We start from the raw sequence: 18824 nt of genomic DNA on the forward strand, positions 1-18824 counted from the left end.
AGCGCCGCGGCGCCGCCAACTCCGGAGCGGCGATGACGTCACGCGGCCAGCCAGCCCCCGGTCCCTCTTCTGCGCATGCGCGACAGCTCGCGAGCCGTCCTTGGACGCGGGCGACGCAGTTTGCGCCTGTGCGGGCGAGTCTCCCGCCAGGCTCCGCCCGCTCAGTCCCGCCCGCGCATGCGCACAGCGCGCTTTGTTCCCCCTCCCCTCGGCGCGTCTCCGTCCCCACCATTTTGTGCCGTGATCGCTAGGTTCGCTGCTGGGTTGTGCCGTGTTCTCCTGCGCGTTCGGGCTCGAGGCCAAATATCGAAGGGGCCTTGATGGCGGAGAGTCAATCAGCGGCCGGACTGGGGGATTTCACATCCCTTAGTGGGGCCGCGACTTTTGGTTCGGAGCCTGAAACCCGGCGGCTGAGCGAGCTGCGAGTCATCGACCTGCGGGCTGAGCTCAAGCGGCGGAACCTGGACAGCGGCGGCAACAAGAGCGTCCTCATGGAGCGGCTGAGGAAGGTGAGGCGAAGCGCGGCGGGGGAAGCGGGGGGGCAGCGGCGTGCGGCCATCCGGGTCCTTTGTCTGTGGCGCTCTCGGCGCGTGCGCGCTCGGGCCCGGGGCGCTGAGGGGAGCGGGCGGCCCTGAGGGGAGCGGGGCTCCGTTGCCGCCGCCGGGCACCCGCGGGGTGTTTTTGGGCACCGCCGTGTCCCCTTTGTTCCTGCCGCTGCAGAGCCGTTTCACGGCGCCGCTCTGCGGTGTGGGCGCCCGTGCTCCATCGCTGCTCTGAGCGCGGCTCGGGTTGCACTGGGTGGAATGTGAGATGGCCTCGGCCTCCCCGTCACTGCCTGACCCCGGCGTCCGCGCGTCCTTCCCTGCTTTACTCTCCCGTTCCCCCGACATGCACACACGTGCCTCTTCCCCGTGCTTGTTGTCGCGCTTCTCCGTGCCGTTCGCAGAATGGGTAAGCTCGGAAGGGATCGCAGTGGGTCATCTGCTCCAGCAGGATTTTGTCCAGACAGTTCCTGAATATGTCCAGTGAGAGACACTCCACACCCTCCCTGGGCAATCTATTCCAGTGCATGCTCACTTGCACTGTAAAGAATTTTATGCTCCTATTTAGGTGGAACTTTCTGTGCATAGGTTTCTGCCCTGATGCTTGGCACCCCTACACTTGACCCTGTTCCATCTCTCCGACCTCACTGGAATGTATTCCCACAGACTTCCACGAGGCCAGAACAGCATGGTCAGCCTTGGCCCTTTTATGGGTTCTAGCAAGCCTGCACGTTGAGAAAAACTCAAACTTGAGCTCCTGTGAGATTCTCTCCCGGTTTTATACTGTTGATGTGCTTATCTGCAGAGCAGGGAGCTTTGCTCCCCAGCTGTAGCTTTGTTTGCCTGTGGGGATGTGTTGCACCCTATTATTTAGTATTTCTGACAGGTTGCACAGCTGCCTGGCTGTATGACCTGAGCTAGGGAGAGACATGTTTCTCTCTGAAAAATCCTAAAAAATGCAGTTGTGGTTAAACCCTAGCAGGCAGCCAAGGACCACATAACTGTGTTATCAGCACTGTTCTCAGCACAAGCTCCAACCACAGCCCCCTGTTAGCTGCTGTGAAGAGAATTAACTGCCCCATCCAAAGCCTGTACATATGCACAGCAGCAATTCATACAGTGGATATCATCCTGCTGTCTCCAACAGGCCATTGAGGAGGAAGGAGGAGATCCTGATGAAATTCCTGTGGCCTCAGAGCTGACCACAAAGAGAATGCCAAAAAGAACTAGCAAAGGTACAGTGTCTGGACACTTGCAGTTCCAGTGTTTGCATGGTGCTAGAACTGGACATACAAACTTGTTTTCTCCTGTTGAATTAGTTTGATTTAAAAAAAACAGTTGCTTCTTACATCATGGAAAATGGTAGAATTCTCTTGCATTAATGAGCAATAACAACTTTAAACCTGTGTTTTATTAGCAAGTCTTGAAACTCGAAGATGAAACTGTAAATTGCAGGTGTTTCTGTATTTGTGACCACAAGCAGAATTGTGTCAGGCACAGAGCAAGCAGCTTCAGCATAAGCTCCATGGAAAGCCTCTATAATTACATTTCAGTTATGTGTAAACTGTAACTATATTTAACTATATGTTGCTTCAAAATATTAAATATTGTACGTGGCATTTTGCACATGGCTTACTTGAATTGCTGATAACTGCTTGTTAAAAATACTTTCTGATGACAAACAGATTATTAAGCTTCTTCTTTTAAGATAGTGTCTAAAAATAGAAAAAGAGCTGTTATCTTTGAATAGCAGTACGAGTTTGGTGGTGACAGATGTGCATAAATGTGATTTGTATGTCCAAGATCTTGAAAGTGAACACTAATTCTTAAATCCGTTTAATTAAGGGAGGTGTTTTCATAACAGTCTTAAGGTGTTACTTTTAAATGGATTACCCAGAGGCTGTTGTCTTTTTAGGTATTGGCAGTGTGGTGGAATGAGACTGTAGCTTTAGAAAAATACTGTAGCATTAAAAAAAAACGCTGCTGGTAATTGGTGCTCCTTCTGTTTGCTGTTCTGGAGGGACAAGGGGACCTCAGTTACATCCTGGATCAGCCTCTTCAGGATTACTTCTTGTAACAGATAATTCAGCAAAGCTTAAACATAGTACAAAATGTAGTGCTACATCTCACTGCAGTGATACTGTTTTTAGGAAGAAAGCCAGAAGAAGAAGGTGTGGAAGACAATGGTCTAGAAGAAAACTCTAGAGATGGGCAGGTAAGAGAAATCATGATTGCAGTTACTGAGAATGTGCCTCGTGTAACCTGCAATAAACACACATTTACCCTTTTCTCTCTGTAGGAGGATATTGAAGCCAACCTGGATACCTTGCAGGATATTGATATGATGGATATTAGTGTGTTAGATGAAGCTGAAATAGATAACAGCAGTGCTGTAGACTGTGGAGAAGATTACAGTCCTGACAACATTCTCGATTCTCTGTCTGATAATAAAGATAATGTCGAAGCAGAAATGAAGGAGCTTCCTGATCAGCTAACAGAAAATGAGGTGAGTGAGTAGAGGTCTTTTTAATTTTTCAAAAGTTATTTGATAGAGATATGGGCACATGAAGAAGGTATTTCAGTCCAGTAGAATGTAGGACATGAATGTGATGTGGTTTCTATTCCCCATTCACAGCTCTCATGTCCTACTCTTATAAATGGTAAATATTCTTGAGGCTTGAAATGTTCTTAGTAGACAAGTCACCATCTTCCTTACTTTGCAGCATCAGCTTTGCTTGCTGTGAAAGGAGCCTGGAATTGAGAATGCTGTATTAGTTTCTGTATTCTCTCTTCCTGTCTGGATGTTATATGTGTTAAAGTGCCTATGTGCATACACTCAGCCATCCAGGTATTTATATATATGGGGAGAGAGAAAAATAAATTTTCAATTTAGGTAATTTAGATATCGTTCCTGCAGAAATAATGTTCTGGTTTAAGGAAACTTGTTCTTGTCTTGCTCTGTTTTCTCATAGGGATTGATAAAAGAAGAACTTTCTGTGTTGCCTTTCTAACATTGCCAGGCTTTTGACTTGGTTTTGAGAGCAGCTTGCAATGTCGTTTGCAGACAGCACAGGGTTATCCATGTGTCACATTCACTCCCCAAATGTTATCCTTCTTAGATCCTTGTGGGTTTGTTTTAATTTATTTTAGGTTCACTCACTGAACAGAGCATATTCTTTCTTTGGCATCTGCATATCTGCTTCAACTTTTTTCCGTTTATCTTCTGTCACCTGAAAAGGGAGATTTTCTCAAAGCCTTTGTGTTTGACTGGTCTGTCAGTGCCAGGACCCTTGGGTCCACAAAGTGCCAGCATCCTGTCCTGGGCACCCTTCACTGGGAGTCCCCTGGATCAGAGAGTGGTTCCAGTGCCCTGGGGAGGGTCACACAGTCAGAGACCCCTGTCCCAGGTCTCCTCAGCTGGTGAGTCTGTTACTCACTGCAGGCACTGGTGGTGCCCTTGAAGGACTCACACTGAACCCTTTATGGAATAACAGCATTAATGTAATAGAAAATCACAACAGGTTAAGGTTCCAGGATTGCTGGTGGTAGTATCTGTGTGCAAAAAAACCCCACCATATTAACCAGCTTTAATTCCTAACAGAAGCTGGCTGCAGTTCATTATTCATCACACTTAGAGTACAATTCTTACCCACCAGACATCCCTAAAGGGGAAAAGACAGATTCAGACTGTTGCAGTGGAGCTTTCCTTAACTTCTCCCCACTTTTAACTTACGTTTATACTATTTTTACATTTAGGTGGAGCTGGTGTGACTCTGGTTTTACATCCTGTTCAGTGGGGGTAGTCATGCCTTGGAGGTGGGTGACATCAGTGTGACATCTGAGGTGACTCTTGGCACAGAGCTGTGCATTCTGTTGGGTCAACAACAAGAAATCTTCTGTCTTTTCCTTTGGTTGACAGCTGCTCTGTGGCTTACCAGCTGCAGTTTACCACTAAGTCCCCACTCTTGCAGGGGTTTCAAGAGAGCCTGGCTGTGGTGTCTGCACCCCAACAGGCCAAACAAACACAAAGGCTTGGAGAGAATCTCCCCTGTCATGGGACTGAACACAGAGTCGTGGCAACAGCATCCCCTTCACCTGAAGGGCAGTTTTGTGATGTTCTGTAAATTAACCTCATGTAATGGATGAGTTTTGGTTGCATCTTACCCTCAGCTCTTTAAAGAAAAAAGATTTTTGGGGTATGTTTTCAGTTTGGAAGAGTGTAAACCGAAGTCGGCTTCATTTCTAACTTGTTTTATTCATTTAGAAAGTAAAGTTAAAAAGTGGGAAAGTGAAAAAACATGTTCAGTAACCACAGAAATGTGAGATAAGACTCTAAGAATAAGTTTGAAATAGACAATATCCTGTTGAAATTAAAATGAAAAGTAATTGGAGAAAGATATTTAAATATCAGGTGTGTTCACACATTGCTCCTCATTTCTGGGTCACACTCTGAAGTAGCAACAGAGATCTGTCAAAAACTTTATAGTATTTCTGGTTTTCTTGAAAGGGAAAATGAAGTACAGATGTATTCTCCTTAAGCTACTTTTGGTAAGAAATACTTTCCTTCCTTTCTTACTCTTTTAGGAAGATTATGATGAAATTGAAAACAATTTAGAAGCCTCCTCTTCAGATTTAATTGAAATGAAGGTAAACTGAAAATGTAGCTGTATTTCATAGCTGTATGTTGTATTAGTATTTACTGAGTTCTCCTACTGCAAAAAAGAAAATGTGACCATAATATGAAATTGCAACAGAATCCAAGACCTTGCCCAGCACAGTGTGTGAACTGAGGGTGCTCTGGTTTTTTCCCTACTTTTCAGTCAGCTCTCAAGATTTCCTTCACTTTATGGCAGATAACAAGGGGCTTGTGCTGCTGATTTCTTCTCTCTCCCACAGCTCTATGAAGCAGTAGCTGGTTTCTTTTTTACTCTGTAGTTGGTGTGGTGGTACACAAAGATATTTTATTGGTCTCTTTATATTCAGAGTTATTTGGGAGAATGCAGTTATGGCTGATATTTTGATTCGGCTTTAATGTGCCAGAAAAAGTACTTATATAAAATACTGGTTTCCAGTGGATGGTGAAAAAAAGAGCTAAATGTCATAGATAAATTTGTTTCGTTTTCAATTTTGGGATTGAGTAGGGAGTTGTTATTATTCTGTGTTAGAAATTACCTTTTATAAAATCCTCATTCTGTGGTCTTTTTTTCCTAAACAGAAAATGGAGAAGCTACACCTGGAGCCAGGTACTGTTAAAGAAAAACATATTCCTGTCTTTTCAACTAATACTTTTTAAACCATTAACTATTAAAAAACCCAAGCAAACAAACATAATTTGCATTATTTTTATAATGGACAATCCAGATCATGCAGGGTCATAGAGATTGGAAACCCAATCATATCCCCAGATCTGTGAAGTGATGCTTGAAATACTTCCAGTGAAATGAAATGGTTTAAAAACCTGTTAAACTACATAAGTGGATTTAGAGAAGTTTAATCACAGTTATAAAAGCTAAATATTCTACTTGTAAACAGATCTTGTGATATTGCACACACCTTAACTCTGTTACTAAGTAGAGAGCAGTGAAAGCAGTAAAAAGATATTGTAGGGCATTAAAATGTAAAGATTAGTTACTGGATACAGAAGAAAGAAGAGAGTTTCTTCATGGAAATTTCATACAGATACTTTTCCCTTTCTGGACTGCAAACACACTCATGCCTAAAGGTCTCTTTTATTTCTCCATGTGCAGATATTTTTATTTTTTTAAACGCAGTGGGTTTGATTTCTTTCCTTCATCAACCTTCAAAGGTTGTTTTCCCAAATTACTCTTATTTGTAAGCATCTTCTTAATGTAAGTCTGTTTAAGAATCTGACTTCATTATTTCTTGTCAGATTTCTTAAATCCAGTATACAAAGGTGTGTTTTCGTTTGCAACATATTTTCTGGTAGGTATTTAATTTTAGCTTTTTTCATAGTTTATATTTAGTCACTTTTCTTTCTGACTTGAATAATGTGGTGTTTTGTCTTTAGCCCTGTTGAGGAGGACAGAGATACAAAGATAATCTCAAAAGATGAGAAAGGTATGTTTGTTTTCAGATCTAAAACTTCAATGATTGGGGATAGCTGTTTGTCTTGGATGGGTTATTTCATTAGAAATTGATTGCAATCTATGCAGTTGTTAATTAGCATAAATTCACCTTTTTCTGCATTTTCTTAGTAATGTCAAAATAAGTATTTTCCTTTTATGCATTTTTTCAGGACATGTGTGTTGCACTGTTGTGTTTGTATCTTGATTTTTAAAGGTCAATGTTAATACATGACATTATGGTTTTTTGGCACTGGAGATGCCCACTAACAGCTGTTAGGAACCTTTTTCAATTGTTTGCTTTACTATACACTTGGAATTCTCCTTCCCATCTTCTGTTTTGCTGAAGTAATTTGGGATCCAGTATTCACATACTTAAATGCCACAAATATTACAGCTTCATGTTGTCTTGAAATGATACTGATTTTACTAAATTTTTGTCCACACAGATCCTATGGTGCAAATATGCATCATAAACCAAAAGAATATATTTTGATCAGTGTCATACCTTCATACTTCTTGCTTTTAATGCACCAGGCAGCTGAGTCTTTGCAGCTCACCCCACCTCTGTTCTCTTACATGCTGCTGGCAGGTACTTCAGCACTTTAAAGTATGGCAGTTCCAGGAATTCCTATAAAAATCAAGAAATTCATCATGAGGTCTGGCTGCCAGCTGGACAGGAGAAATTGGATTGGTTTTAATTGGGTTTTACAACCCAGACTCACCTCCCTGTCAGCTGCTTTTTCCAAGATCCTGGGTTATACCTGTTTGCACAAGCTGCGGGACCTCCCTTTTTAGGGTAAATTTACCTCTTGTTTCCAGTCTGTAATCTCGAGTTCTCTCATTTCAGAATATTTCAGGGAGTCTTCTGTGTGTGCTGTCCTTTACCTAAGGACTTGAGTGTATTATTTTTATGGACTGAGAACACCCTTCCTTGAGTTTGCTTTCAGAGCAGCCTTCAGGAATGTGGGTGTCTGAAACCACCTTGCTCCTGCATCCCCACATTTATTTTATTCATGTTCTGGCTTTGTGAACAGCAGTGAGAGGGAGCTGCATGACTGTGTAACATTCTCTGCATGCAGAACAAAGTGACTGAGCCAGAAGGAACCTAAAATAGTATGTACAAGTCAGGTCTGACTCATACATTGCTATTTGCCCACTTGTATGAAAGGGTTTTATTTAGGATGAAGAGTTTTCCATATTCCATGTGATAATTCTGAAAACTGTATCAACAAGTGTGCAGAAAAATAAGTTTATGAGCTCACCGTGGTGGGATTGGCTGTCAGTGGATGTACATCTGAAACATTTCTCCAGTGTTGATGGTTGGCTCCCAATATCTGCATTGTTCTTGGCTCAAAGTTAAATATTTTTAAGTCCCAGTATTTCTTTGTCTTAAAAGTGCAGAGCCATTACAGGAGCACTTTTTAAAGTCTTGTGGGAGGGCAGAACCTGACATTAAGACTGATCAATCCTTAATCAAAAAGGACATTAACAACATAGTTTTAAAAATCTTTAAAAAACTCATTGGTAAAGTAGCAGAAAAGAGAAGAACGAGCACTTTCTTCTTTCTCCAGGATTCTGGTGCCAGAGTAACTGCAGACAGTAATCTTTAAATTGTAGAAATGTGTGGAGTAAAAGCATCAAAGCCTTTGGCTCAGCTTTTTAAAAACACCAGGACAATGCATCTCCCACGTGTGTGTGTGTGCATGACATACCTTTGTCCATGCACTTCTGAGGTAAATGATGGCACAAGTGTGCTCACCTTTATACCAAAAAAAAACACCTCTTTTTGGGTGTTTTTGTAAGAGATTGATACAAATTGCTGCATCCTTCCCAGGAAACCTGTGTAAATATTAATTTAATTAATAAATATAAATTTAATGTTAATATAAATTTAATATTAACTGTGTTCTCAGTTACTTGCCAGTGACTGAGATTATCAGGTCAAAGAAGATGGAAAGGCACCCAAATAAAATAGCGTTTTGGAAAGGTTCTGGGAAAAATGGCTTCCCTCAATGGCAGAGGTTCTCTAAAATTCCATATATCACCAAAAAACCCCAAAACAGAAGTATGGAAGTAGAGAGCTGGAGTGAAACCCATTCACTGAGGCCTTGGAGCTGCCCAGACTGACAGAAGGACAGTACAGACATTGCAGAGGAGACTGGAAACAATCCTTGTGTAAGTGCTTCATGCAAACTGAACCTTGGGCTGCAGTTCACTCTTTAATCACTTGATGGTGGGTGTCCAGACTTGGCAAGTTCATTAGCATTTGTTTAATCACCTTTGTAGCTGAGATGCAGAATTGGCCAGGTGTTCTGGAATTCTTGCATGGTTTAAGCAGGCCAGGTCTAATTTCCTAACTTCCTAGGCCAGGTCTTTCCTGACTCCTGCAGCTGAGGTCAGACTCTGAATCCCAGATCTGTGTGGGCAGAAACAGAAATTTCCTTGGTTTCTTGGTGGTGAATGGCTTTCCTTGAGAGGAATTCTGCATCAGCATTCCCTTGGACTTAAGATAAAAAGGCAAGACATGAGCACATGTGGGGTGCAGACACAATTCCCACAGCTCTTCTGTCTTCTGTAAGTTACTGGGATCTATCCTGGCAAATTTTGGAGGGCCTCAGTTAATTCAGAGGTGCCCTAATCCAGTTGCTTTCTTGAAGACTGATATAAAATACTCCTATATCAAAACTCATAGTTGACCCAAATTTTTGGACTTGTAAAGCTCCTTACCTTCAGCAAAGCAAACCATGGGAGGAGAATATCACACAATGCATTTTACTTGCTCTGTGATTAAAAATTTGTGATCCTGCTCTGTTTTAATTCACGTAACGATTCAAGTAATTAATCCCAATAATTAGGATTTGGGGTATGTTTTGGTTTTGTCTGTTTGTTTTCCCAACTAGGTCGCAGTGCTGGCAGTTCTGGTAGAAACTTTTGGGTGAGTGGATTGGCTTCCACCACCAGAGCTACAGATCTGAAGAATCTGTTTAGCAAATATGGGAAGGTAAGGGGTTATTTTTGTTGGTTTGTTTTTGTTTTGGTGTTTGCTTTGTTTGCACAAGTTTGTTTGAAACTGTTAATAAGACTTTTAAAACTCTCATCACTGGAAGTAGCCATGAAAGGAGTCTTAATTACCAAAAATACTGTGGAATATCAAGGAAAAGTACACACTGAATGACTAAAGTTCTTTTTTTTCTGTTGCCCACAATATATAAAAATAAATAAAAAATTCAATTTTTGGTCCTTTACTTGAAATAATAACTGTATACACAATTTTCTGTGCTCCAGTATGGTATTTTCACCTAGTGAAAATTCACAGGCAACTGTGAATTTAATGCATATTAAAAATTTCCTTAGGACTAAGTAAAATATGCAGTAAATGTTGAGACAGAATTACTGGGGAATATCTTAGGAATTGCCTTAGTAACTTAAATTTTAATCTATCAAGAGTTGGCAGTTCCTTTGAAAAACACTTGCTTGGGTAGTTTGGGATATGGGGAGATGTTGTTTCATTTTGCAGTTGCTGTTAAGGACAGACAAAATGTCAAATCTCCCTGTCAGCTGGAAAATTGCAAGAGTTCAATAAAAGGCTGATATCAGAGCCCTCAGTAAGGATTTTTGTCAGACCCCTGAAGCCTATTTACAGATAACTACCAGCAGATTGTATGTGCTGACAATCAGCCATTGGATGTTTTACTGATGAAAATACTCTGGAACTTAAATATTACTTTAAAAATAGGTACAAAAGTTGATTGATTGTAACACAGCTTGGAGTTAGAAAGTCATGGAACTGGTAAAACCTTTTTAATGCTCCTTGTAATGCAATACTTCCGTTGATTTGCTTAGAATTCCATCTGGTAACCTAAAATGTTGGTCATGGAGATGTGCCACAAAACTTTTAATGTAATTAAAAGCTAAACAACAGCCAACCTAGCATTGGGCTCTAGATAGATGCCATGGTACCCACTGAGTCATTTAAATAAAATATTGTTATTTTCTTCAGGGTGTTAACGGAGGCAGAGCTTCCTGGAAGTAGATGTACTTGTGCAATAAAGCAAATGCTCAGAAGTAGGTTCTTTATTCAGCTGTACTTTAAAACATCTCTCCTGAAATATGATTGATTTCTGTGTTACAAAGTGAGCTGTACTGAATATCTGAGCATGTATAAACACCATTTGTGTGACTTTTTCAAGCTTTAGTTTTTGGGGAAACTTCATGTTTCTTAAAAATTGCAGATAACATTGTTGATCTGCCTCAGCAGTAACACATAAACATTTTTTGGAGGGAAGGTGGCACTTAGCAGCTGAGCATTAATGTGGAAATCTGCTAAAATTTTAAAAATTTGCTTTGGTTTTTACTATTTCATACTAAAGCAAAGTGGTGTTGTTGGTGTAAAGTTAGATGCCTTTTAAATAAATTTTATTGTCACCTGAGGGGTCTTTCTCTGGAAAAGAATTAAACCTTTAGCTCCCTCCTCTTGGTTCAGCTTTTGTAGCATTCCACTGGTAACAGAAACGTGGTTGGCTCCAAGCAATGCTCCTTCTCTATTTGTTAATCTCTCAAAACCAGAACTTTCCTGCCTGGTAGTGGCCAGGAATTAAAAAGAGCAGAAGTAGAGCTTGTAGTTGGTGCTGTTAAACCTTGTCACAGGGAGAGTAATTCCAGGTTTTTTTGGGAAGGTGGTGGGGGCCAAGGTGGTGACCAACGCTCGCAGTCCCGGCGCTCGCTGCTACGGCTTTGTCACCATGTCCACAGCCGAGGAGGCCACCAAGTGCATCACCCACCTGCACAAGACAGAGCTGCATGGCAAGATCATTTCTGTGGAAAAAGTGAGTACTGGGCCTCAGAGATGCTGAGTTCCCACCAGATTGTGCAAATGATTGAGGCCACATTCTCAGCTGATGATGTGCAAAATAAATTTCAGGCAAAAAATGAACCCGCTGGGAAGAAGACAAGTGAAAAAAAAGAGAGTGAAGCAAAGAGAGAAACAGTCAGTGAGAGGTACTGTGTTAAAAATTCTCCTATCAAAGGTGTTTTGCTGTGCTTCAGTCTGTGTTTATGTCAGAGGAAAGTTAAATTACAGTAAGAATTTCTGTGACATACGTTCAAAAAGAGGAGTTCATGGATTGTTTTACTACAAGGTAGACTTCAGTTGATGTGCAGTGCCTAAATTAAAATGTTTCTATTGTGTGCCTTAAAGTAGGCATTGGAAGGTTGCATTTTCAAGCACAACTTTTAGTTTAGCCATATTTGAGGTTTAGTAATGATTGTGGGGCTTTCATGTCTTAAATCTCTAGGAAAGACCATGTGAGAATTTTGGTCTGTGTGTCACTGTTTTTTCATTACCTTGTGTCTCATTGGAATGGGGTTTCCTCCAGGTCCCAAACAGTTAAACAGAGTTGTCCAAGATCTGTTCCCAGATTATGTTCCTCTTGAGCACTGTGCTCTTCCTCTCTGGCCTTGCTGAAAGTAGCTGAAAGAGGCACTAAGAGAGTGAATTAAACACTGAGAACTTTGCCTTCTGGAATTATCTTCTTGAGGCATAACTTCTGCTAAATGCCACTTGCTGTGAATTTTTTGCTATAATTTCACCCAGTTGCCTGACAAAAATGGTTCATTGTCATGTTGTGTAAGAAACTCTGTGGGCATTAAGCACATGGTGGTGTGAATTTGTCTTCATGCTTCCAGCTGAGATCCTGAATCCTGGCCAAGTTTGTTGACCACTGCACAGGATGGTCTCAATGTCTTGTTTTATGGCGCAGGAAGTTGTGGAAGGAAATGTTTGGAAACCTAATTATGATTGTTATCACATCAGAGTTCTACTTTGTTGCTGGCATTTCCCTTGAATTTTTTTTTCTCTTAGTCTGTATTGGTCTAATCTGTATCAATATCTATCCACAGACCTGGTGGTGCTAAAAGGGATGAGAAATCTGACCAAAAAGATGATCCTAAAAAGACGGAAGATAAAGATGAAAAGGAAAAAAAAGATAAAGATGACCAGAAGTCTGGTTCATCAGATCAGCCTAAAACTATTAAATCAGGTTGGTTTTTTCTACAGATACATTGATGTAGGAATATTTAATTCTTTCCAAAGATACTAGGATTGTTTCAGATTCTTAGTTGGAAATCCAGAATGAATAAGGGGAAAGGGAGATGTTTAACATTGTGCAATTCTTAAAAGTCGTGCCTGGATTAGGTGGAGTGAAACAATTGATTTTGAAGAGAGGGTTAAATGCCCATTTTCACATTTTAGAGAACATGATGTAGCGATGAGTGATGTAGGTCATGTAGTTTGATTGTTTCTTTCCACTTCTGATTTATTTAGGAAGCAAAGGAACAGAGAGAACAGTAGTCATGGATAAATCCAAAGGAGAACCTGTTATTAGTGTGAAAACATCCACTACATCAAAGGACAGAGTAAGTGATGCTTCTGCATGGGAAACATTTTCCTTAGAAACAGATCCTGAATCCTGCCAGGCTCTGTGTGTGTAACCCACACTTGTCTTGCCAGTTTGTCCAATTAGAGTTTCTATAACATGGTTTTTTTAATTAGTAAAATAGCTCTCATTTGCTTGATGCAGCACTCAAATCCTGCCAAACAAATGGGACAGGGTATCACTGTATTAATATATGGTGTCTGTAATGGTAAAACAGAGCAGCTTTTAGTAAAAAGCAGGGACCAAGCTTTGAGATGTGAACTGTACAAATGGAAGCAGAGCTCAGAGTACTGTTTGTGATGGTTGTTATTTAATAAATTAAAGTTTCTCTTTTAAATACAGAGCGTTAAGAGCCAGGACCGCAAATCAGAGAGCAGAGAGAGACAAGGGATTGTCCCCTTTGACAAAATCAAAGCACAGAGAAAAATGAGGGAGGCAGAGCAGCGCCGGTAAGAGCAGCACTGACATCGTTTGGGGCTTTTTCCCTAAAATAGATACAATTTCCATTTCTAATAAAATAAAACAGAGAGAGAAAAGGCCTTCAGGTTTTTTTCCCCACTTAGGGACTAATTTAGGTATTTAATTATTTTTGATGGGGCTTTTTCTTTGTTTTCATATGTTTAATAGGTTTCATAATGTTTAAAGATGATAATTGCCATCCTTCAAATTCCTTGCTAGAATTGTGACCTGGATTCCATGTTCTCCACGCATTACAAAACTTCTATTTCTCACCTAAAAGTAGTCAGATTGAACAGGAGGAAAAGGTTTTTGCTATTTTTATTGAAGAGGAAAAAGTTTCTCCCTCCTAATTAAATTCCTGAGTTTTAATGGAGTCATTATCCACCATACCATCCTGCCTTTCTTCACAGAAATAAAATATTCTTCACAGATACTTTATTTCAGTATAAGAAATGAGCTGTGGGCATTTGGATTCAGATTCTCCTGACCATACAGCAGTATTTGTGGGCATTTGGATTGAAATTCTCCTGACCATACAGCAGTATTTGTGGGCATTTGGATTGAAATTCTCCTGACCATATAGAAGTATTTCCCCCCGGGGATGGGTTTTGTGGGAGTCATTTGATCAGTCATTAAATAAATTTGTGTCCACTGAGTGTCTTCCCTCCACACGTGTTAATTTCAAGGGGATGATGCAAGTTTGCAGCCACTGTGGTTTTAATTTTTAGCACTCTTTTGACTTCCTTTCTTTGTTGAAGCATTGCCCATGTCACTTCTGTCTCTGCTCAAACAGCACCCGCGAGCGCCGGGAGCGGCAGCAGCACCTCCAGACCATCCGCGAGCGGGAGGAGAGGGAGAGGCTGGAGATCGCTCGGGAGAGGCTGGAAATCGAAAGGCAGCGCCTGGAACGGGAACGGATGGAGAGGGAGAGGCTGGAAAGGGAACGGATGCACATCGAGCACGAGAGGAGGAGGGAGCAGGACCGGATCCAGCGCGAGAGGGAGGAGCTGCGGCGCCAGCACGAGCAGCTGCGCTACGAGCAGGAGCGGCGCTCTGCCATGAGGAGACCCTATGACATAGATGGCAGGTAAAGCCACCAAATCCTGATGGTGCCAGTGGGAAATGTCACTGCCAGGTTCTGTCTCATCTGCCTGGACTGGAAAAAGCCATACATGTGTGTCGCTCTTGTGCCGAGAATGACACAGGAACAGGCGAGAGGCAGGATTGTAGAAAAGGTAAAGAAGGTTTTATTCAAGAGAACTGCACGGTTTTTATAGAGTGATACGATAGGTTTTGATTGGCTAACTAGCAAAAACATCTTCACATACTGTCCTTGAAAAGAACAGGAAAACAAAGTAGAAAAACACCACCTGCAAATTGTTTATACTTAACAAGTTATCACATCTTTCCAACTCCCTAAAATTTCTCACAAGCCACTGAGAAACACTTGCTGTTCTCTCTCTGTCCTATGGCATTCACACATGTGCTCTCAGCAGTTGCTGGTTGCATTGAGATGGCTGTGTTGAATAGCTCAGGTTTTTCAATGCCCTTTTGAATTTAATTTCCCTTCTTTTGGTTTGGAAAGAGGAACAATATCTAAAAGGCGTTTATTGAATATCAAAGCGACCCCTGTTGCAGGGAGAAATGACACTTCTGACACCATTGATATCAGAAGGCTAATTAATTTCTTTATTATACTATATTATTCTATACTGTATTGCACTACATCGGAACTGAATCTGCACAAGCACTCCACTCTACTGCCCTGAATCTCATGACTGTCAGCCGACAGTCCCGACACACACACGTGGATTCAGTTGGTCAATGAATCAAAACACTCACACCAGAATCCAGTTACCAGTTTCCTTCAGGTAAACAGTCTTCCACAATGCATTCCACTTGTGCACAACTAGAGGAGCAGCAATTGAGATAAAGAATTGTGTTTTCTTTCTCTGAGGTTCCCCGCTGCGATTCCCAGAAGACATGCTTGGGAAGTTGTGCCTTGCTTTTCTCTGTGAAGAGAAATGCGACCACAGGCATTCGTTATCTGGGCTGAAATGAGTCTGTTCTTTCTTTCAGGAGGGATGATCCATACTGGCCAGAGGCAAAACGAATGGCCATGAATGACAGGTACCACTCAGACTTCAGTCGCCAGGATCGTTTCCATGACTTCGATCACAGGGATCGTGGGCGTTACCAGGAGCATTCAATAGACAGGTTGGTGTCTTACCTCCACTGCTGCCTGAGACAAAAGACAGAAATACGTACTTCATATTTTTCAAGTGCCACTTAGTGGCTGTGGAATTTCTCTTCTAAAACATCGAAAAGATCTATACTGTGCCATGAGTTAAAGCTTCTGGCAGTCTTGGTCAGTGTTTTTTGCAGCACTGTTTCACGTATTTGTAGGATTCTGAAAAACTTATAAATAATATTGTAGGCGCCTAGAATTTTAACAAGAATATTTTGATTTATATGTTAGGACTAACTGTGTGTTCCAGCTGTTTATGCCTTTTGTGGATAACGTGGCATGATGTGGGAGCAGGGTTTTTCATCTGTGTTGTTAAATAAATGGATTTTTATAGACTGCTGTGTGTTTTACTATCACAGTCTGATTCTAATTGTCTGTTTCTAGGAGAGATGGATCCAGAACAATTATGGGAGATCGGGATGGACAAGTGAGTTGCTTTATAGAGCTACAGAAATATCTTTACATCTTATAACCTCGTTTTCTGTAGTGTGTGTGTCAGATTACATTTCAGTAGTTGAGAATTACATTATATCTACTAAAATATTCTGGAATAATCAGATTGTCTTGTTTACTTCAATAAGATGAAAATAAATTCAAAGACTTGTTTATTACAAAAGTTAGATATAGTTATTCTGATAGAAGACAAAGCAAGTGAGTTGTGTCAAAATACAGTATTCCAAAAGATTGCATAGAAGAGGCAAAGGTACAAATTCACTCTCTGAGGTTACATGGTAATAACAGCTGAACTGTAGAGATATTTGTGTTTGAGGGCTGGGGGTAAGACTTTCAGGACTCACTCAAGCAGTGACAGATGAATTTTATGGAGTCATAGAATCCTCAGTGGCCTTTACTGTGAGGTTTGGAGGGACCTGGATAGGCTGGAGAGTTGGGCTGGTGGGAATATCCTGAAGGTTGAGCTGCCACTCAGTGGTTGTCTGAAAAGACAAGAGTCAGTGAGCACAAACTGGAACACAGTTCCATCTGGAGAGGATTCAAATCCCCTTTAACTGGGAACACTGGGAACAGGTTGCATGGAGAGCCTGTGCAGTCTCTAGCTGGGAAGATCCTCAAAACCCACTGGGAAAGCCTGGAGCTGGCTGACCCTGAGCAGATGTCAGGAGGTCCCTTTCCCTCCCAGATGATTGTGAGATGGAGCAGTTAGAGCTGTGAGCAGTGTGTAAGAGCTCTGTGCCTTCCAGCACTACCCAGACGAGCGCCACGGAGGCCCCGACCGGCACTCGCGGGACTCGCGGGAGAGCTGGGGAAGCTACGGCTCCGACAGGAGGATGAGTGAGAGCAGAGGGATCCCCCCACAGTCACGGTTAGTACTGAAAACACCTCTTCTGCTCCTAAGGAATGTTTCCATATGTCAAAGTTTTTGGAAGGTGTTCTTTTTTTCCAGCTTTCACCAAAGGTGTGTTGGATGGACTGCAGACGATTTGATGCCTTGTGCATCAAAACATGCACTCACCTGTTTTTTTTTAATAACTTCACATCTTAAAAGTCAATGCTTTCCATTAATTGTAACTAACATTCCTATCAAAGCTTGCTATTTTCAGGATAGTAGTTCTCCCCCAATATCTTATTTATTCATCATCTTAGTTGATTTGAGCAGAAAAATTCTTCTGAGATTTTAGTTAACAGATAGCAATGTAAATATTATAAGATTCACATGAGCCTTGGTAAGATATTTGAGTAAGTTTGTGACTTAGATTCAAATATAAAAACTATTCCACATGCTATGGCTTGTGTGAGAAGATGGGAATTTCATTTCTTCACAGGGATGGACGTGACTGGGGAGATCACAGTCGGAAGTTCGAAGGGCACCAAGATCGTTCCTGGCAGAGCAGCGTGGACGGAGGGATGATAGGAAGGGATCATGAGAGATGGCAAGGTATGGTTCTTGCACAGCTCCTTAGCTGTGCTGTGTGAAGAAAATACAGACATTATCCTTGAAATCAAACTCTTGCTGTGGATATAAAGGGACTGTTTGAACTTTTTCAGGTGGCGGTAGAGGCAGACCTGGCCATGTGATGCATCGTGGAGGCATGTCAGGGTAAGAACTTTAAAAGGAGCAAAGTGTTTTCCTTTTAAGGGACATTTCTTCTATTTAAACTGGCAAAAGAAACATTTTATGGGAGTATCAGTTATCTAATTTGTTACTTAAATATCAAGGAATAATTAAATATCCCCATGGTTTTTATGTAGTACATTTTATGGAAGAGTAAAAACAAAAAGAACACCCATTCTAGCAACCTGAGTGTACCAGCATGAGAGAATATTAAAATGTCTGAATCTCTTTCCAGGCGTGGCAGTTTCATGCAGGGGGGCAATCAGAGTCAGATCATGCACGGAGGAGGAATGCAAGGAGAAGGATTTGCTGGCCAGGAAAGGGCAAACAGACCGAACGATCCTCGTTTCAACCGTCGCTACTGATTGTGTTTGGTTTTTAATGCAAGGTGGCAAGTGAATCAAATCTGTTACCCAGGGTTACCATTAATTGTAACTTATGGGCTACTGTAAGTGTAATTTTTTTTAAGCTGCTGCCATATTATGTCACTCAATCCAATGTGAACTCATTTGTTTTGTAAGGTGTTGTTCATATCCCATTTAAAAATGTTTGTTAATGAAGCATTCCATTTTCCATAAATAAACGCCAGTTTACAGTTACTTGCTTTGTTTCAGCAGTCCCTGTCAAACAGATTTCTTGTTTCAAAGATGAAGTGTCAAAATGCCTTACAGGTGTCCCTTTGCACTCTGAGAAATAGTGAAATACTGTGTTTTCCCTCACAGCTGTCAGTTACCCACCTGTGTAACCATGGCCCATGTGCCACCATGAGAGAACGTTTGTGGATCACAGCTGCCAAAGTCTGAATGCCCTGCCACTGCAAAATTGCCACAGGAGACTGTAGGGCAAGTGGTGAAGAATTCTTTTCACTGGTGTCATGTGCAATATAATGTCTGAAAAAGGAGTTAAATTCTGTGATAGCAGCAGAGCTTCTGTAAGAGACAGCACAGAGGTGCTTGTCAGGATCACTTTATTTAGCTACTGATA

At 41.5% G+C, this 18824-nt stretch overlaps 1 protein-coding gene across 1 annotated transcript; it reads left to right on the plus strand.

Moving 5' to 3' along the window:
* Positions 1 to 303: 303 nt before the first annotated feature.
* LOC121360747 (scaffold attachment factor B1-like) lies at positions 304 to 18439 on the plus strand. Its single transcript, XM_041480820.1, has 21 exons — positions 304 to 509; positions 1690 to 1777; positions 2693 to 2757; positions 2842 to 3048; positions 5127 to 5189; positions 5758 to 5785; positions 6443 to 6485; positions 6571 to 6620; positions 9529 to 9629; positions 11305 to 11454; positions 11550 to 11626; positions 12527 to 12666; positions 12951 to 13042; positions 13405 to 13511; positions 14315 to 14608; positions 15601 to 15738; positions 16154 to 16196; positions 16969 to 17090; positions 17551 to 17663; positions 17774 to 17825; positions 18076 to 18439. Exons 1-21 carry the CDS (start codon positions 321 to 323, stop codon positions 18203 to 18205), a joined length of 2292 nt encoding a protein of 763 aa, XP_041336754.1. The 5' UTR covers positions 304 to 320; the 3' UTR covers positions 18206 to 18439.
* Positions 18440 to 18824: the final 385 nt, after the last annotated feature.

This window comes from Pyrgilauda ruficollis, unplaced genomic scaffold (assembly GCF_017590135.1).
Source record: "Pyrgilauda ruficollis isolate IOZ18807 unplaced genomic scaffold, ASM1759013v1 scaffold115, whole genome shotgun sequence".
In the NCBI taxonomy this organism is placed as follows: Eukaryota; Metazoa; Chordata; class Aves; order Passeriformes; family Passeridae; genus Pyrgilauda; species Pyrgilauda ruficollis.

Coding starts and splice junctions, on each gene's coding strand:
- LOC121360747 (XM_041480820.1), top strand. CDS start 321: ATGGCGGAGAGTCAATCAGCGGCCGGACTGGGGGATTTCACATCCCTT. Junction 11,455..11,549: donor AGATCATTTCTGTGGAAAAA/GTGAGTACTGGG, acceptor AATAAATTTCAG/GCAAAAAATGAACCCGCTGG. Junction 17,664..17,773: donor GGATCATGAGAGATGGCAAG/GTATGGTTCTTG, acceptor GAACTTTTTCAG/GTGGCGGTAGAGGCAGACCT.